We start from the raw sequence: 20,537 nt of genomic DNA, 5'->3' as shown, positions 1-20,537 counted from the left end.
AAGCAATTTAATGTTCACAGGTCCCTTTAACTTTCAGGTTTCAATAGCCTGTGATGCCGTCCTCAATGCTTCATCTCCATACAAAAAGCAGGAGGCTGATTCATGGGAAGAGGAGATCCAAGTATCTAGACATGCCAGAAGCCTTAGACAGCAGGAGAATGGGGTTCGAATTCCTCCCAGGTTGGTCACATGGGAGACCAGAGTCACATGGACTAGCATTTTAGAAACTACTGGTGCTTGCTTCAGGTCACCCTTGAATCTGATATGTCTGCTTTCTCTGCCTGGTGGATTAATATCAAAACAAGCTAGTGATGTTTGAATAAGTGCTTGAATATGTTAAGGATAACTTCTTAATAATACACCAAGTAGAATGTCTTGACATATATGAGGCAATGCATGCTGTTGGTTTACCACATTAAAGATTAGTGATTGACCAAATCAAATATTCCTAAATAATTCTTAAAGGAAGCATTTCATATATATATATATATATATAATTTGGAATCAATGCTAAAGGATTCTAATTGAAATTACATGGGAATTAAATGAGATTTGAATCTGATTGGTATTGTGTAATCTCTACTTCTTGCTATTGAACTGTGAAAGGGAGCTTTAACAGTTTAGGCAGTTTTAAATGAAAAAAAAGCCCTTTAAATAATTATACTGATGCTGATATCTAGAGAGAAGGGTGTCTGAAGGCTAATATAATGTGGCATATAAAAATTGTAGTTTAATTTATACAAAAGTTTATGAAATTAAAAGTTGTTTACCATATTTACCCTAAAACTATAAAACCCTAAACTTTAATAGAGAAAATGTGCATTTTACATTGCTAAGGTTGTTGCTACATTTATTCATATTTTAAATTAGCTTTTTTATTTTCAATTTTCTATTTAGCTTTTGATTTATTATCAGTAATTTCAGTAATTTTAGTGCTTCAACTTAAAACCGACTTATTCCAACATTTTCTTTGTTTTTTAAGTTTTTTATCTAATATTTATATTTGTATTATAGTTCAGCTTCATTTCAGGTGCTAAAAACAATTAGTTTTAGTTAACAACAACACTGAAGGGGGGTTTGTTTAGCCATGCGGCAGATAATCTAAAAATGGCAAAAATATGGGCCAATTGATTGGTCTAGCCTATATATTGATATTTTGGAAATGGTCTCTGTCTTTGTCTACAAAATAAGATTACAGTTTATAGTCAGTGGATTATAGAGTAACATAGCCTCATAACTGAACTGAAATATGAGGAGTTCCTCTCCTGCCTGTCTTTAATATGTTTTATGTCCTATTAGTGGCTGGAAGTGCGCCAAGTGTGAAATGAGAGAGAACTTGTGGCTAAACCTGACGGATGGCTCTGTCCTCTGTGGGAAGTGGTTCTTTGATGGGAGTGGAGGGAACGGACATGCCCTTGAGCACTACAAAGAAACCAACTTCCCTCTTGCAGTTAAACTCAACACAATCACCCCAGACGGAGCAGGTTAGTGCCTCTCAGTCACAGGTTTATATATGTCACACAGACTTTCATGGAATATGTTTGGTGCACATGTATAACATACACTAAAAATTCAGACTCAAACTTTATTTAGACAAAAAACTAAATGTTTCTATTGTTTATAGAAGGTTTTATGGATGTTTTATTGCAGATATTTATTCTTTCGATGAAGAAGAAGCGGTGCTTGACCCTGACATATCAGAACATTTGTTACACTTTGGAATAGATATGCTGCAAATGCCAAAAGTATGTTTTTCTGTTTATAATTTCCATATTTTATGTATATATTTCTCCATATAATACAAAGTTTTCCAGATTTTCAAAATAAAAGTATACCTTTTTACTATTTGACTATGCAGAGAAAAACAATATATATATTTATTATTATTATTATTATTATTATTTATTTTCATGGTATAAATGGGTCTAGATCCCTTTTTATTGTAGGCAGAGAGTTGTTATACAGTATTAGGGGGTCCGGCCATCAAAAAGTTTGAAAACCCCTGTTTTAAATAAATAGTTAAATAATTAAGCAAAAACAAGCAGCACTGCATTCGTCCAGTCTCCTCAAATGTTTATGTCCATTCCTCACAGACAGAGAATGGCCATCATACAGACAACCACGTGCAGCCACGTGTGAGTGACTGGGAAGGGATTCAGGAGTCCAGTGTAAAGCTAAAGCCTGTCTATGGCTCGGGATACACAGGCATCAAAAACCTGGGCAACAGCTGCTACCTGAGCACCACTATGCAAGTGCTTTTCAGTATTCCAGAGTTCCAGAGAGCGTAAGTACCTTAAAATCCTTAACGGCCCATTACATTCTTCATACTTGTCCACATTCTCCTGCCGTAGTCTTTGAGTCTGTGTATTAAGAAAGAAGCTGAGTTTGAGTGCTATCACACTGTAGAAATGACATTTATGGCCAGCCAAGATGAGTTTGATTCTTCATCAGAACAGATTTGGTGAAATTTAGTATTACATCATTTGATCACCAATGGATCCTCTGCAGTGAACGGGTGCCTGAGTCCTCCATAATATTAGATATTATAATATCACTTTCAGTAATGCTAATTTCTACAGTGAAATTAATCTTCTGCATCAGGAGAGACAAATGCACGGAACAGATCAAGCACCATTTACAATCAAAAGCAGTCCAAAACTGTTCTAAACAAATACATCAGTGGATTTTGGGTTGGACATGTTCATCGGAGGAAGCGTTATTATGAATTATGGACTTGTATTTTGGCCAAATGGGATGGTTTAATGATAAAAAGACTTAATTAATGTTGGATTTGTTTTTTTACAAACATGCAGCTTTTCACTTCACAAGATGTAAGTGTAACAACTGGAGTCGTGCTTTTATCAGCTGTTTGCACACTCATTCTAATGGCATCTATTTACTGTAGAGGATCCATTGGTGAGCAAGTGATGAAATGCTACATTTCTCAAAATCTGTTCCAATAAAGAAACAAACTCTTCTACATGTTGGATGGCATGAGGGTGAGAACATTTTCGGGAGAATTGTTCCTTTAAACTTTGCCTTCTAACAGTTTGATTGCTATTGTTTTCCTTTGTATGAAATTATTCTATTTCAGTGCCAGATTTAAAGCATCTAGCCAGGGTCTTTACTTGGTAAATTCAATATGCAGGTGCGACAGTAAGAAATGATTGCTGTTCTTTCCAATATTTATTCTGCAGGTATGTTGGGAACCTACAGAGAATATTTGACTACTCACCCCTAGACCCAACTCAGGATTTCAGCACACAAATGTAGGTGTTTTCGTCATGGAATATGATTATCATGTTGAATTTATCTTGTTTTTTAATTCTTAAATAATTGCAATGTAATATTATACATATCTTTACTACTGGTCGCATGACAGTTGCATTGGTTGATAATTAATTTAAGTATAATATGGCAACACTTAAACACATCTTTACTAAATTGTGTAATTTTTACGTGTTCTAAATTGGAATGTGTGTTTTCCTACCTTTTAAGGGCAAAACTCGGTCATGGACTTCTCTCAGGCCAGTACTCAAAACCTCCAGTTAAATCAGAACTTATTGAACAGGTGATGAAAGAAGAATACAAGGTATTTGACTTGGTCTATCTTGTTGATATTTGGCTTGATTAGGTCCACATAACTCTGTTTACGCTTACAAGATGCTGTTTTTCCTTAGTTGTCAGACCATTAGCCATGGTGCCTACTAGTTACTTATTTCAGACTTATTTTAAACAACCTTAAGGTACTGACAATTTTTGCAATATCTGGAGTCATTCATTGGCAAATTGAGGTGGCAACAACAAACAAGATCATACTACAGAGTTAAGCAGAGTTTAATTTTATGCAAATGCGCAGCAACACAGTGTGGCAACTATCAATGGATTTGCAGACATGAATGTACCTTTGGTGTGCTTGTTTGGCTTATTTGATTGTTTGAGAGGAGCCACAATATCAGATATGAAATAATCAATTTCATTTTAAAAGTTGTCATATTCTTAAGCTAAATTAATAAAATTTTCGGTGTCCTGCATTGTTTTTGTGTGTTTTTTATTTAACCCCTTTGCTGTCAAAGATCGTCAACGGCCCCAGATTATTATTGTTTCACTTTAACAGCACCTTAAACATATTATAAATGACTAAAATATTATAATTTGGAGGTCCGCTGAATTTCTACGGAATTGTAAATATGGTTCCAAAATAATATAAATAATTTCTTGTTCAAAGAATGGGCTTAATGTTATGTATTTTTTTATGAAACAAAAAAATGCTGCTTGCCATTTTCCTTTAAAGTTCAGGTTTGTGGCCTTTCAAGAGTGTTTAAGAATGTCATGCTGCAATCCAACTTAATAGGTTTTCTGATGACATTTTAAAGTGCCTTTGGTGACCCTGAGCCTAGATGTATCATGTTGTTTTCTCTCGGTAGCAGCAGCAAAGAGGGATTTCACCTAAGATGTTCAAAGCGCTGGTCAGTAAAGGACATCCGGAGTTCTCCTCAAACCGGCAACAAGATGCTCATGAATTCTTTCTGCACTTAATTAACCTGGTGGAGGTACGAATGTGTTTCTCTTTCATATGCTTCTTGTTTTTTTTTTTTTTGGGGGGGGGGGGGGGGGGGGTGCAGTATTTCCTTGACTGTCATGATTTCATGTCTGAAAGAAATAGTTCACACAAAAATATGAAAATTCTAAATAACCACGTCATGTTACTTAAGAATTTTCATTTTTAGGTGAACTATCCCATTAAAAAAATAAATAACAAGATTTCAGAGAATCAAGGGTTTCTAGGGTTTGGCTGGAATTTCCCCAGACGTGTTTGTAGACCTTGAGTCGTGTCAGCAGGCTCTCTAACCCTCTGCTGGCAGACGCATAGTTAAAGTGACTTTCTCAACTGAGTTAAAATTAGATACCCCTATTGGTTACACAGGGCTGATAATGCTTCCTGTTACCCTCCCCACTTGGTCTATGTCCAGAATGAAAGTCATTGCCTTCCCTGACACCTCCGTGACTTAAAAACAAACAACAGTGAAGCTGCACTGTTAGACTATGTCAACAAGAAATAGAATTCCCGTATAATTAAGAATTCCCAATAGAATTGCCTTTTCTGCTACAATGAGACATATTTTTGAATTGATTGGATCGTGTAAAATGGCTTCTATATGACAGGTGACTGGAGAGGTGGATTGGAAAATATAAGTGCTTGGTGAGATCAGCTGAAATAGAAAGTCAATTCAGAAGTTTGTAAGGAGTATTCACACTGAAAGCGATTTGCTTTTGGAATCAGAATCGCCAGTTTCCTGTGACATAAGCAACACTGATCAATGGTAATGTGACAAAGTAGAGCAGAATTCAGCTTTCTGTAAATACACTGATGTAGTTTTTGAAAGAAGTCTCTTTTGCTGACCAAGGCTGCATTTATTTGATTAAAAATACAGTAATATTGTCAAACGTTGTTACAATTTAAAATAACTGTTTTCTTATATTATAAAATGTAATTCATTCCGGTGATGGCAAGCAGAATTTTCAGCAGTCAGTACTAGTTTCCAGTATAACATGATACTTCAGAAATCATTCAGATAGGCTGATTTGGTGCTCAAGAAAGATTTCATATTATTAGCAATGTTGAAAACAGATGAGCTGCTTGATATTTTTGTGGAAACTGGGATTTATCTGATGAATAGAAAGTAGAAAAACAATAACATTTATTTGAAATACCAATGCTGAATTGTATTAGTTTAGATAGTATTGTATTAGATAGAGTAAGTAATGTGATGTAACAAGCCAAACCAATGGTAGTGCAGGTAATATAGAGGTTAAGTAGGAACGCCTACTAGTGACATTTTTTATAATTTAGATGAATAGTTCATAATAGAACAACTCATTCTCAAAAGAGATAGCAATAGAGATCTGTCCACAAAATAGAGAGAATCATTCACAGTTGGGATAGAATTTTGAAAATTACAAAGTCAGCTTAGATTTCCCGTGAAGCTTTACGAACTTGATATATTTATACAGTTGTTTGATTTGCGATGAACTGTTCAAGACCTAATCTTTGTTGATATTTGCTTGGTCATGACTCATGACAGTGCATATAAACCAAGCGAGGTCAACCTCATAAAACCAAGACAGAGCTTTAGTTCTTTGAAATGTTCAGTACTCAGAAATGTTGACTGGTTTATTTGTAGCTGCCCTCAGCTGTGCCCTGTGTGAAATAGCATAAGGCCTGTGAACAGTGAAGGGACCTTACAGTGTGTTTCTACATCCTCAGCAGGTTTGTTCTCTGCCCAGTGGTCTCTGGTATCTCAGACTTCATCGAGGAGGGCTGGTATATTTCTGTATGGCCTCAGAATAGCGAAACTGCCGTATGATGACCTTGTTGATCTTAATTATGGAGTAATTCTGTACTGTCCCTAAACATTCCCAAATTTGAATAGAAAGATGATTTGTTTACCATTTGTTTTGTAGAAATATTAATTATATTTTTAAGTCATAATTTTGCTTTTTAAAAGGATAGTCCACCCAAAAATGAAAATCTTGCCATTATTTGCTCATCTGTATGGCATTCCAAACCGGTGTGACTTATTGTTCTGTAGAGCATCTGTCTTTGAAGGTTCTTAGTGCTTCAACAAAACTTTTTATAGGCTTTTGCTTTTAATGGCCCGGAAAAGTAGATAGGAAAGTTTGGATCAAAACCTGTTTTTCCACCAGCAAATCAGCTCTTATAATGTGCAGTGTTACCCATACCCACTGTCCCATGGCTCTAACAGAGGAGAACTTGTGTTTTGCCATTTCCAGAGGAACAATTCAGGCTCAGAAAACCCCAGCGATGTGTTCCGCTTCTTAGTTGAGGAGCGAGTGATGTGCTGTCAGACACAGAAGGTGCGGTACACACAGCGAGTGGACTACCTTATGCAGCTTCCTGTACCCTTAGAGGCTGCCAGCAACAGAGGTAATACCTTATACTGCTGAGTTAAACATTGCACCTGCACTATAAAATGTTGAAATGTGTTTTTTTCTTGCATTTAAAGAGGTATTTCTACATGATCTGCCTCTAAAAACTGATGAAAGTTAATGTAGTCAGGTGATACTGTTTTATTGCATTTAATATTATATTAGCTCTTTTCAGTTAATCTAACGTGCAGGTAGACCTAATGGTGTTTTAATTGCAGAGGAGTTGATAGCATATGAGAGTAAGCGAAAGGAAGCTGAGGAGAACATGCGGCCTCCTCCAGAGCCAGTGAGAGCCCGAATCCCCTTCACTGCCTGTCTGCAAGCCTTCACTGAGCCTGAGAATGTTCCAGACTTCTGGAGCTCTGCACTGCAAGCCAAGTCGGCTGGAGTCAAGTAAGCAAGGTTCTGGTTTTGAGACCTTTGAAGAACTTGTAACACATTCTCCAAAATTTAGAAGAATATCATGGGGTTTAAATCCACAATAATAATTTCATGGTATTTAATATATATATATATTTAATTATAATATTTTTCATTACTTTTTATTGTGTGTGTGTGTGTGTGTGTGTATATATATATATATACGTACATACATGCATACATACTCACCAGTGATGTGCAGGTTGATCCAAAATGAGCGGGTGCCTGCGGTCACCGGCGGTTACCCGTGGTTACGAGTCATCCAAAAATATTTTTAATGATATTCGGGTCGCGGTTGGTCGGGTCGTTTGAAATAAAGATGCCAATTTAACCTTTGTAATTTATATAGTACTAGACACAATTTTGAAATACATAGGCCTATACTTTATTGGCTGAATAACTGGCGCGAATAGAGTGACAACCTGTCCTGCTTTACGTTGTACTGTACAGCAATTTTACCCTTTGTCCCGCCTCACGCAAATTGAGCATCTGTCCCGCTTTTTCATTCGACCCTGCCTAATAAATACACGGATACGTCCATAGGCGTAGTGTTAACTTATGTCCAAAAGTTCAGAGGAGAGAAATAAAAGCGTTAGTTGTAAGTCAATCAAACTGTTGACTGGTGCACGAATGCCTCCTCAACATTAGTCTCAAATTGGAGAGCGCGTGTGCTGCTCGGTCAGGTTAAGCAGTCATGGCCAGTGTGGCCACGAAAAAGAGAAGATGCACTTTTAATAGCGAATGGACCGCAACATACTCTTGGTTAAGACCTGTAGATGGTGAAGCAGAGAAAGCTTTTTGTATTTTATGCAAAAGCAGTTTTTCTGTGGGACATGGAGGAGAATAAGACGTGAAGCGACATGGTGCATGTGAGTACCACAGAAAAAAAGCACATCATCAAGAAACATGCAAATCAGTGCAATCGTTTTTCAATAAACCAAATGACCCACAGGCTGACAAAGTTTGGGCAGCAGAAGTGACGAGCATTTCTCATGCCGTACATCACACACATTCATATTCCTCTACTGACTGCAGTGACAAGTTTGCCCCAGTCATTTTTCCAGATTCTGAAATAGCTAAGAAAAAAGCTGTAGAAACTTTGGATGATATTTTGGGTCAGGTAGTGTCTTAATCTTTTAGTCGGTGGGTTTAAAAAGAAATATAGGCGATATATTACAGAAAGCTTGAAATGTCTACTTTTAAACTATAATATTCAAACCAAAATAAATAGGCAAAATAAATGTGCATTTCTCTCTGGCGGTCACGGCGAGTCCGCTGCGACACAGAAAACACCAGTTTATTTGTAAACAATTAAATGTCTCCTTGCTAATTTAGACACATTCATAATCATTACTTTAACAATTTCTTTGTGGCAAGCCTTATGTGTATGGTCATAACGCTTATTATCCTGTAGGCTATAGCCTATTTAAGTAATACAATTAATATAAAGGGGAGACGCACTTCAAAAAATGTGGGTCAGGAAGCGGGGTCGGGTAAAATTACTTTTTTTGCGGTCCGAGTAGCAGGTGGGTTAGTTGAAAATACATTGGGTTAGTTGTTTATACATTGACCCACGCATCACGGATACTCACACACTGCCATTCAAAAGTTTGGGATCAGTGAGATTAATATAGTTTTAAAAAACAGTATCTTATGCTCATCAAGGCTGTATTTATTTGACCAAAAAACTGTGATGTTGTGAAATGTTATTGCAATTAAATAAAAAATTATATTGTAATATACTTTAAAATATAATTTATTCTTGTGATGCCAAGCTGAATTTTCGTCAGTCATTACTCCAGTCTTCACATGATCCTTCAGAAATCATTTTAATATCTATTTAATATTTTAATATTATTAATGTTAGAACTTTTGAATAGCAGTATATAGATAAACCCCTTTAAATGTATATGAATCTCAATATATGTATAAACTCCTGCTCTAAAAGATTATACCTTTCTCTCTCTTCAGGACTTCTCGTTTCGCATCTTTCCCAGAGTACATGGTCGTGCAAATAAAGAAGTTCACATTTGGGGTTGATTGGGTGCCCAAAAAGTTAGGTGTGTAATTTGAAGTGCTTTTAGTTTGACATTGTGTATTTGATTTCACATTTCTATAGATAATTTAACACGTTGCTGACAAAAGCATTCAAAGCATGTACAAAATGTTGGATCATCCCTTATTAACTTCATATTAATGAAAGGTTTTTTGATCCTCTGTACATCCAGCTCCTGTCAAAACAGATTTATTGATACGTCATGTTGTTGTTTGTCATCTGTGTCTGCATCACATGCTCTCTTGTGCAATTCAGACCACCACATGTTTTTCATGTTGAGCAATGCATCATGATTGCTTGCTTCAAAACACTATCAGTTTGCAAGGTGTTATGTTTGAGCAGAATGTTTTCCCTTGTCCAGCAGAGGGTACTCTAACACTGTCTTTTAACATTAGACATTTTCGGTTCTGTGGTCAGTAAAATGTTGGCAAGGTTTTTGGAAAGGAATAATGCCCAGAGTCTATTCTGAGTGCATCAGTGTACAGTATGTCTTTTTGTAATATATAATTTCCTTCAAAATCTTTTTTTTTAAATGTGCTACAGATGTTTCTGTAGATGTACCTGATTTCCTGGACTTGAATCGCCTCCGGGCCACAGGGCTACAGGCTGGAGAAGCAGAACTGCCTGACCTTACACCTCCCATTGTCATTCCTGAAAATACCAGAGGTGAGAAGATTTGGACTAGACTTTTTTTTTTTTTTTTTGATAGAAATTTGTTTGTTCAGCAAGGATGCATTAAATGAACCAAAGGTAAATAGTTTTACATTGTTACCAAAAAAAAATCAAAAATAATAATAATAATAATTCCAATTCTATTCTATTTCAAATATAATCTTCTGAATCCTGAAGACATGTATCATGGTTTCCACAAAAATAACCAGCACAACTGTTTTCAGCATTGATAATAGTAAGAAATGATTCTTGAGCACCAAATCAACATTGCCATAATAAATTGGAAAGAGTTATTTTAAATGTATATTTCACATTATTACTGTTTTACTATTTAATGATTTTGAGCAAATAAATGCAGCCTTGGTGAGCTTAAGAAACTTCTTTAAACACTAAAAAATATTATAATCATAATTTTTTTTTTTTGCCATTGTTTGAATTTTTTTAAATATATAATGCAATATAATAAAAATTAGTTTGCTTGCACAATTGCATATTAAGCATCCCCTTTTGCTTTAATTTGTCTGGTTTTTGTATTCAGACAGTACAACAAACAACTCTTTGGAATGTAAGTACCTCTCTGATATATTTACAATTGTGTTTATGCACTACAAAATTACTTATTTGATGATCAATATTAAAAGTCTCTCAAAATGGTCCATTCGTTTCTCTTGTGTATTTATTGTTAGTTACGGGCTGCCGATGTTGATTTAAAGCCACTATTCTCTTTACCTGTTCCTCAGCTCCAGAATTAGATGAATCATCCGTGATGCAGCTGGCAGAGATGGGGTTCCCTCTGGAAGCCTGTCGGAAGGCAGTGTACTACACTGGGAATATGGGGGCAGAGATGGCCTTTAACTGGATAATAGCACACATGGAAGAGCCAGGTAGATCCTCATATCTCGACTGAACTGACACATTTTCAACAAAGGCATATCCTTTGTGTCCTTTGCTTATTCCATATTAATAGTAATATCGGTTATTATATCTAATATTTAAAAATTTATATTATGTAACATTATGAAATGTTCCATATACAAATAGCTAAATATATCTATTACTTATGGTCTACAAATGGCAGCTGATACTGTATTAAATGTATGAGATTTTATTTGTTCTAATAGCTCTGGTCACATAGTCTAGTAATCAATGGAAAACACTCAAGTGCTCCACTGGCTAAAAGGTTGTAGCCGTTTTGCTGGAGTTGAAGTGTGAGGGAAAGTCTAACTGAGCAGAAGATACTGTCGCCTAATTACAGGCTGCCTCTAAAGGAACAATTTTACTGTAGACATTTAACTCAGACAAACTTACTGTCATTTTCATATTAGCTATACAGTAGACATTCTTTCAAAAACTCAAGCACGGTTTCACAACAATATTTACTCAGCTGGTTTTGCTTTATGCCTCATGGGAAATTAAACGGTGATGCAAAATTGTATCAGAATTTATTTTTAATGCAGAAGTCTTTAAATTCAAACACTGGATATGTGTGTAGGTGCAACAATATGCAAAATTGGCATAAATGGGCTGAAATTTCCAATTGTTTTTCCCATAGGGATATATTAAAAGTCCCGTTAAAGCAATAAAAAGCATTAATCAAACCAACCAACCAACTAAAAGGTGAATCACAACATTACAAACTTTTATTTAGAGCAAAAAATATTTGAAAATCGGACAAAAAGACAATAGTGCTTTACTTACTATCTGTGTACTGTGTACCTGTTTTAATGAAAGAACTACAATCCCATTAACGAATGCGGAAAAATATTAAACTGTCAATTTAAAGTTATTGATCATATATATAGAATCAATATATTTTGATCTCTCTCTCTCTCTCTCTCTCTCTCTCTCTCTCTCTCTCTCTCTCTCTCTAAACATATATATTCAACCACATGGGTGTGGAGCTGTGCCTTTCTGATTGGAGCAATTTTCTTTAAAGCATCATGGCATGGGTAATGCAGTTTTCCACCAGGGATGTAAAACAATGTAGTTTTCTGCTGATGTTAAATAAGATTATTTAAAACATAATTTGGAACAATGCAAACTGATGGCTTCAACAAAAGCATATACCATTGATTAACCACATCTGTGTTTGCAATAGGTCTGTTTTTAAAAGTTTTTATGATATCATTAAAAATAAGTTTTCCTATGAAGAAAATGAATGACACTTTTACTTTGTAAAAACATAACCAACAGCAAAAGTTTAATGGAACAAATTCTTCGCCTTCATAGTTTGAGTATTTGATTTCAGAATGTCTTTTGAAACTTAATGATTCAGTATCTGGGAAATCAGTCCTTTGCAAAACATTGTGGTTGGAAAAAACATGTAGTATCCTTAACATATTTACCCTCACCTGTAATCTGGGTCATATCCATGTCCATGTGAAGCATCTGCCTAAATAGTCTAGTTTCTGTCACAGGACAGACCTACAGTATGACTTGTGATAATATACAATACATACTGTTTGGTTAATGCAAACATATATTTTTAACTGTCACCTATGTTGCGTTCGAGATAAATAAATCACAAAAATCTGGTGTGCTTCATGAGGCTCATTATCTGGGCTCCAGCCATAGGGGAATATTTTATGTTTGGAGCATGTCACTTAGCTAGGGTATGAGATAAATTCATGTGACGTAAAGAGTTGCGTATTTTCAATGATGGGGAAAGATTCATGCCAAAGTGATTAATCCTAATGGTTTTTAGATCTAAGGTGCTTTATATTATTGGACTTAAAAAAAACGTTCTAGTTGAGTAGTTTCAAGTTTACACAAGGTTGTATTTCAAGTCGATTGCTAGTCATCCTTGTTTATCATTGCACTTGTGGCTAGCAAACACAGTCCTCACAATTGAGCGTCACCTGTGAACAGGGAATTATGTTCTCCTCACTTTCCTGCCCCAGTTAAGCAGCCACCTGAGATCACAAACAGACTACTTGCACACAAGCAGAGTCTCAAGCGGTCCAAACCCCATTAGCTTTGCATCTCCAGGACTCGTGTGGCTTACGTCTGCTCCACAGCTACAGCTGGGCCAGTTCCTATATAGACGCTACTGACAGTGGTTATTAATATAGTGTGCAATATACAGAGATTTTTTTAGTCTTACCATAATTCTTCAGTGCTTTGGGGGTGATATATGCCTAGTCTAAGAAAAGAAGAAATCTTAACTTTTTATATTAAAAAGTAAAGATATTTTGATGTGCTCTGCCATATATATATATGTGTGTGTGTGTGTGTGTATGTGATATTTTCATATATAATTTAAGTTTTTCTTTAATTAATAAACTGGCAATTCATACCTAATATTATATATTTTGTTTCCCTTGACTGATTCATACAAGTATATTTACATATTTATATTTATCTGATTATGAATACAATAAAACTAGCCTGACTTCGTCATACTCACATTCTAGGCATATTCATATTCTAGGCATATTCTTCCTGTCCAAAAAATGTTGTGGGCGGGGTTCTGGCTGGGACCCAGGCTACAGTAAAACCAGTAAATACAAGGAAATATTACAATTTAAAAATACCTGTTCTAATTTTTTTTTTTACTTTGCTTTATTACTGCGATGATGACAAACCTAATCATTACAATATGTTGATTTCATGCTCAATAAATATTTCCTATTATTATCAATGTTGAAAACAGGTGTTCTGCTTAAATTATTATTATTTTTTTTTGGTAACTGGAACTTTTTTATTTATTATTTTAGGCTTATTTGATGAATGTAAAGTTCAAAAGAACAGCATTTATTAATAAATGATTTTTATTATTAATTTAATGCATGGTTGCTGAATAAAATGAAAATGCAAATTCAATTGCAAATTAAAAAGTTAAAAAAAAAATTAAAAAATTAGTCAAAATGGGATTATAAAATAGATAATCAAGTTCTAAAAAAAAACTTAAAAGATACATTTCTCTTTGATTAGATATTTGCATAGTACTATAGCTTTTCTTAATACATATTTAATTTAATTGATATTTAATAATTAATTACATTCTTGCTTAATTTTGTATACTTATTTTATATATAGTAGCAGTTTTCAAGACAAGGAATGTAGGATGTTATTAAATATCAAGACTGTTGTTCATGTGAGACTGAGTCTGGTCAGTTTATAGTTGCTATCACTCAGAGATGGTGGTGTCATACAGTGTGTTTGTGTGTGTGTGTGTGTGTGTGTGTGTGGGAGCACATCATTTGATCTTGAACATTAAAGGATTAGTTGCAGACTACAGTGAATGGATTACATGGCTCGTGTTCATTTGAATTTCCGGTTTATCTGTGTAAACTCAGATATTTTCACCCTCTCTGCACATTTGGTGAATAAATCCACACACTAGGCTGAATCTGGTGTTCTTTCTGAGATATTCTGGATGTATAGTAGAGCATAATAAACATCCATCCACTATCTGTGTTGTGATATTTCAAATGTAAAAACACTATATATGTGTAATAAAAGACTTATCTCTTATGTATCTTGTAAAACCAACTCTAGATTTTGCAGAGCCTCTGGCAATACCCACTTACATGGAACCAGACCTTCCTGGCCCCAGCTTCCCTACTATCAGTGCGCTGGGCAACCAACCTCCAGAAGAGAGCATCTCCATCCTCACCTCCATGGGCTTCCCCAGACATCACACAATCCAGGCTCTCAAAGCCACAGTGAGTGTCCTGCCTCATATGCTTTATGTACAGTAGCCTGAAAAAGAATTTGGACAATGAAAAATGTATGAATGGCATTGACTTCACACATCCACTAAAAATGATCTTGAGACTAGTTCCACATTTTAAATTGATGAAATGAAAGACATTTATAACGTTTTGAAAGATTTCTATTTCAAATAAATAATACTCTTTTGAACTTTCTGTTGATCATACAATCCTGAAAAATGTGTCCACAAAAACAAAAAATTCTGAAGGATCGTGCGACATCGAAGAATGGAGTATGAGCTGCTGAATGTAGCTTTGCCATCACAGAAATAAATTACATTTTAAAATATATTAAAACTTATTTTTAAATATTAAAGTCAGATCCATGCACTAAGTGAACACAAAACTTCTTTGATAAACATTTTTAATATAGTTGCATTAGTTGATCCAGAATTTCCTCTTTAATAATTTTACATTTTAGTTTAACTTTAATGAATTTTACACCTCTTATGTTTAGTCTAACCTTTCAGATATTCTTGTCAAGTGAAGCTCTTGTAAAGTATTGAAACATAATCCTTTATAGTAGGACCAGCTTCTTCTTGAGTATTTCATTTTGTGTTTTAGACTTTGTGGTTGTGCTGTGTAAAAATAGCCTCTCAAGCAGCCAATAATAGCGCAGTCACAAGTGGACGTCTTCAACCTACGTAGTTCACATTTGTCCAGGAAAAGATGAGGGCGTCAGGCCACATTTGCTTTCAACGCGGACATTTGAGGTGAATCACGGCGCTATTTCAGATTAGTGCCTATGCCTAAATGAGTCTTTTGACCACGCTAGAATGACCTCAGTTAAATCAAGAACTTTCGACTGGTCTGAGCAATTTAAAAATGGCTCTTTGCCTGAGGATATAATTTTGGTGTATAGAGTTTTCTTGTGGAATTAAAGCATGTTTTTTTGTCCAGTCAGGTTGTTAGTAACCTAAAATAAATCGGTCAGTGTATCTAACGCTCCTGTTGTCAAGTGATTAGAGCATTTTGTCAATGAATTACAATGAACGAACAATGAGTTACAATATCATGAGGTCACATTTAGTCTGTTATCTGCTTCTCGTCTGACTACAGAACAACAACTTAGAGCGAGCTCTTGACTGGATATTCACACACCCAGACTGTGAGGACGAGAGTGAGGCTATGTCAGACACAACAGACACAGAGCTGAACAATAACAGCTTCTCAAACGCCAATGCCCACAGCGACTCCTCGCTGTCTCCAGATCAGGACCTGTCCAGCCCCCGTGTCAGAGACGGACCCGGGCGTAAGTGCTTACCGAATACTGAGTTGAACAAACAGCTGTCAACACATACTGAGGATAACACTGTCTGCATACATTGCTGGATTGATATTCCATTGCTGATGTTGTTGTTTTTTTTCTTTCTCAAAGGTTACGAACTGTTTGCTTTCATCAGTCACATGGGATCATCCACAATGTCTGGTCATTATGTGTGCCATATAAAAAAAGAGGGCAGGTATGCTGATTATAATGTGCGTTGGTTATTTACACATTTTCATTTTTTGGATGTGTTTTAATCAGACTGATTGCAGAGAGTATCTGAAGAATCAATGTTTTGTGCTCGCCAACAACAAACGATAATATATAATAATAAAAATACATAAAAAATGGAATTATAAGAAAGTGAAGAAGTATAATATGTTTTGAAACATTTATAACTGTTTCAATGATGAAAAAAAAATTGGTTGTAACTATTTTACATATAAATTGTAAAGAAAATATAATTTATATATATATATATATATATATATATATATATATATATATATATATATATACAGTACAGACCAAAAGTTTGGACACACCTTCTCATTCAAAGAGTTTTCTTTATTTTCATGACTATGAAAATTGTAGATTCACACTGAAGGCATCAAAACTATGAATTAACACATGTGGAATTATATATGTTATTATATACATAACAAAAAAGTGTGAAAAAACTGAAAATATGATTTATTCTAGGTTTATTCTAGGTTCAAAAGTACCTTTTGCCACCTTTTGGTTTATATATATATATATATATATATATATGTGTGTGTGTGTGTGTGTGATTATATATATATATATATATATATATTTGTATATGTATGTATATATATATATATATATGTGTGTGTCTGTGTGTGTGAGTAAATACCTCTAACACAGCTTGCTCTATTCTTTTTTTTTAATCTATCTGTTTTCTTTTAATTTATTATATTATTTAAAAGCCCATGCTTCGTGTACTGTGTTAACCTAACTGAGACTGGTTATAGCACTTATATTTCATTGCTCTTTTTGTTGTTTTTGATTGCTTCCACTGTCCTCATTTGTAAGTCGCTTTGGATAAAAGCGTCTGCTAAATTAATAAATGTAAATGTAATGTTCCATTTGTTCTATGTGCAGTTCAATTTCAACCAATAAGATTCCATGTACGATGTCGCGTTTTCATTGGTCAGTCGTTGAAGCCTATTTCTGATTGGTTGTTGCCATTTTCACAGCGTTTATGCCAAGAGCAAAGAGAAAGAAATCGAAGAGAAGAGTACTTGGCCATGCGCGAACCCACGGGACACAGTCTAAGCACATACCCGCTTACTTTAAGCGAAGAGGAGAGATTCGCGATTGCACTGAACACGTTTTAATCGCAGGCATACTCTCTGAGCGAGCCCAGAGAAAATTCTTACAAGAGCAACGTGTATATATATATATATATATATATATATATATATATTATAATAAAATTTATAAAAATTAGCAGTTAAAAATGAGAATTCTAAATTTTTTCATATATTTTTCATATATTATTTGATGTATTTTATAAATACATTCAAATGTATAAATGTTTCAAATGACAAAATTAAATAAAAATATATTGAAAATGAAAATTATAAATGTAAAATAAAAATTATACATTTAATTATTAGAGAAATAATTCTAAAAATAAAGTACGAATGTATACAGTCATAATTTGTAACCATTTATAAATGTTTAAAAGACAAAAGCATTTAAAATTAGATTTATTACAAAAAAATAAAGAATGAATTTGACTTGTTTTATTTGAAAATGTAATTATTAAGGGTGATTTTTTAATTAATTAATAATAACTATAAATGTAAATGTGCGTATATATGTAAATATAACTCAAACTCGGATGTCTTTTTTTACTTCCCTAGATGGCTGATTTACAATGATCACAAAGTATGTTTGTCAGAGAGGCCCCCTAAAGACTTGGGCTACATGTACTTTTACCGTCGCCTGTCAAGCTGCTAGATCCGGACCTTCACATCCTTACGCACAGCCGCTAGGCCAGAGAGGTGTGTGGGGCACCACTGACACTGCTGGAAACTAGGGAAGCATTTACATCTGTGAGATGGAGAGAGGACCTCTCAGTCCCTGCCAAGAACCACTCAGACGCTCATACCACAGGAACGGTCCAGCAGGGAAAATAATGTGTGTCGTCCGTCTGAGTTTTGTTTATATGTTCGTCTTGTGTCTGCTTTATAGGTACAGTGGGGTGTGTGCAATTTAAGGTATGCAGATTATTTTCCTAATATATTCTCAAATTGTTATATATTTCTCTTTGAATACTTTAAGCTCCTGTGCCAGTATTTTCAAGAAATACTTCTTTTTAAAATAGAATGTGTGCCTGCATTTACAAATGTTTTTACTGCCGTCTCAGCAGAATGTACTCACTGCAATTCCTTTGGGTTTTACAGTAGTTCAACTTCAACAAAAAAATCTGTCAGAATGGATTTCAAATAGACATCATGCTTAGTGGATTTTGTTCAAGCTCCAAAACATAACATGATTATTTGACAAAACTTTTTTTTTTTTTAATCATGCCCACGCAGGGAAAAAAAAGTTTTAGCAGGCATGTTTATTGGAAAATTTGACTATGGTTCTTGTTTGGTAGGTCTTAGTTTGCTTTATATATAAAATGTGGCACCATCGACTTATTATTAAAAGCAATAATTCACCCAAAAAATGAAAATCTGCTAAAAATGGACTCAACCTCAGGCCATCCAAGATGTTGGTGAATTGGTTTTTTCATCAAAACCTATTTGGAGAAAAATTGCATTTACAACACTTGCTCACTTGCAGTGAATGGGCGCCATCAGAATGAGAGTCCAAACACCAAATAACAGCATCACAATAAATTCATAAGTAATCCACACAACTCCAGTCCATCAGTTAACATCTTGTGAAATAAAAAAAGCTGCATGTATGTACGAAACATGCACTTCATAAGATGTTAATTGATGGACTGGAGACATGTGTAATCCTTTTATCAGCTGTTTGGACTCTCATTCTGACGGCACCCATTCACTGCAGAGGATCCACTGGTGAGAAAGTAATGTAATCCTAAATATCTCTATAACTCTGTTACGATGAAAAAAACGAACTCATCTACATCTGGCCTGAGAATGAGTCAATTTTCATTTTTGGATGAACTATTCCTTTAATGGAGGCGTATTCTGCCTAGCAGCACAATTTTGTTCAGTTTCCATACCTTTAGGCAGAAGTGAACTTGTACTTTTTTTTTTTTTTTTTTTTCGTATTCAAGAAAATATTCCTGTTGGCTTTAAGAATATTTCATTTGTACAATATTATCACATACATCTTTACGTTAGCTTTCAGTCAGTCTGTGATAGCTGATCAGAAAATGCAACGATATCACATATTCATGCAATGTTTAAGTGCTTTATTTTGATCATATCTTTAGCAGTTTAAAGACTGGGATGCATTTGAAATGGGTCTGTTTCATTGATTTCCAGTCTTAAAGAATGTTAAACTATTTTATCACGTACCCAAGCAATATGGGATGACATACTGCATAAAGAGCAGCATTATATGCAGTGTCATACATAGAACTATCTCAGATACATGTATGTATTGATGTTCGATGTTACCAAATCTCAAGCTTTATGACATATCTGACAAACTTGGCTCCGCCTCCAACATCCTTTACCGATTTCTAATCTTTAGACATATCATTTATCTGCTGAAAAATTCATGTCATCAGGTAAAGTCATAACCTAAAAAGTCATTATTGCTTTCTTGGCAAGTATTTTTTAAGGTGTTTTGTTATGCCGTGAGCCTCAGTCTGAAGGTTTGTGCTGAATGAAAATGTAATATTCATTGTTTTGCAACAATCTCACTCAGGCTGAGGTGGGGCCTGTTCATCTCAATTTATTTCAACTGGATGTTGCACATTCTGTTGTAGATTGTACCCAGTCATGTTTATTTCTATTGTGCACTACCTGTTATGTTGGAAGTTCAGTGTCTTTTGTCCCTTTACCTTGTGCGTCTGTCTTTCTTTGGCTTATCCATGCGAGGTTTTCTCAATCTTTCTTTTCTTCACTTTCTTACTTTGAATGAATATACATACCCATTTCCTCCTGCTTCTCTTTCTATCTTTTTTCTTTCTGTTCTTTTTGTCTCGATATTGGGTGTGAAAGTGGATGCTTTGACTTCACCTTTCTCACACATGCATTGATTTAAAAAAAAAAAAAAATTCAGTATGTGCACTAAAAATTAGTCGGTTGACATTTTGCAATATATTATTGATCTTTAGTGGATTCTGTTTTTCATGGAACTGAAGGTCAAGTGATACGTTTTTATTGTTGATTTTGTTTTTGCAAAAAATGTGTGCCAATTCTGTAGTTAATATACAAACTTGCCCACTTGTTTGTTATAATTTTTTTTTTATGGATTTTCTGATCCATATATTGTTTAG

The 20,537-nt window shown here is 34.7% G+C and overlaps 1 protein-coding gene across 4 annotated transcripts in view; it reads left to right on the top strand.

Annotated features, from left to right (window-relative positions):
* The window catches only part of LOC132151869 (ubiquitin carboxyl-terminal hydrolase 13-like), a 31,429-nt gene extending 12,854 nt beyond the window's left edge, over nt 1–18,575 (top strand). Inside the window, exons 5-21 of one of the 4 annotated variants that reach the window (XM_059560352.1) lie at nt 38–180; nt 1,300–1,484; nt 1,651–1,745; nt 2,094–2,284; nt 3,198–3,269; nt 3,499–3,571; nt 4,431–4,553; nt 6,796–6,949; nt 7,170–7,344; nt 9,343–9,431; nt 9,971–10,093; nt 10,638–10,664; nt 10,840–10,983; nt 14,600–14,766; nt 15,874–16,066; nt 16,193–16,277; nt 17,974–18,575. In XM_059560352.1, coding sequence (XP_059416335.1) covers nt 38–180; nt 1,300–1,484; nt 1,651–1,745; nt 2,094–2,284; nt 3,198–3,269; nt 3,499–3,571; nt 4,431–4,553; nt 6,796–6,949; nt 7,170–7,344; nt 9,343–9,431; nt 9,971–10,093; nt 10,638–10,664; nt 10,840–10,983; nt 14,600–14,766; nt 15,874–16,066; nt 16,193–16,277; nt 17,974–18,070 — 2,136 coding nt within the window. In that variant the 3' untranslated portion in view covers nt 18,071–18,575. Of the gene's footprint in view, nt 1–37; nt 181–1,299; nt 1,485–1,650; nt 1,746–2,093; nt 2,285–3,197; nt 3,270–3,498; nt 3,593–4,427; nt 4,554–6,795; nt 6,950–7,169; nt 7,345–9,342; nt 9,432–9,970; nt 10,094–10,637; nt 10,665–10,839; nt 10,984–14,599; nt 14,767–15,873; nt 16,067–16,192; nt 16,278–17,973 lie in introns of all 4 variants that reach the window. The other 3 variants (XM_059560351.1, XM_059560350.1, XM_059560349.1) reach the window with 3 other exon arrangements.
* The last annotated feature ends 1,962 nt before the right edge of the window (nt 18,576–20,537 follow it).

Source organism: Carassius carassius, chromosome 10 (assembly GCF_963082965.1).
Source record: "Carassius carassius chromosome 10, fCarCar2.1, whole genome shotgun sequence".
NCBI lineage: Eukaryota > Metazoa > Chordata > Actinopteri > Cypriniformes > Cyprinidae > Carassius > Carassius carassius.
This window is presented reverse-complemented; position numbering and strand designations above follow the sequence as displayed.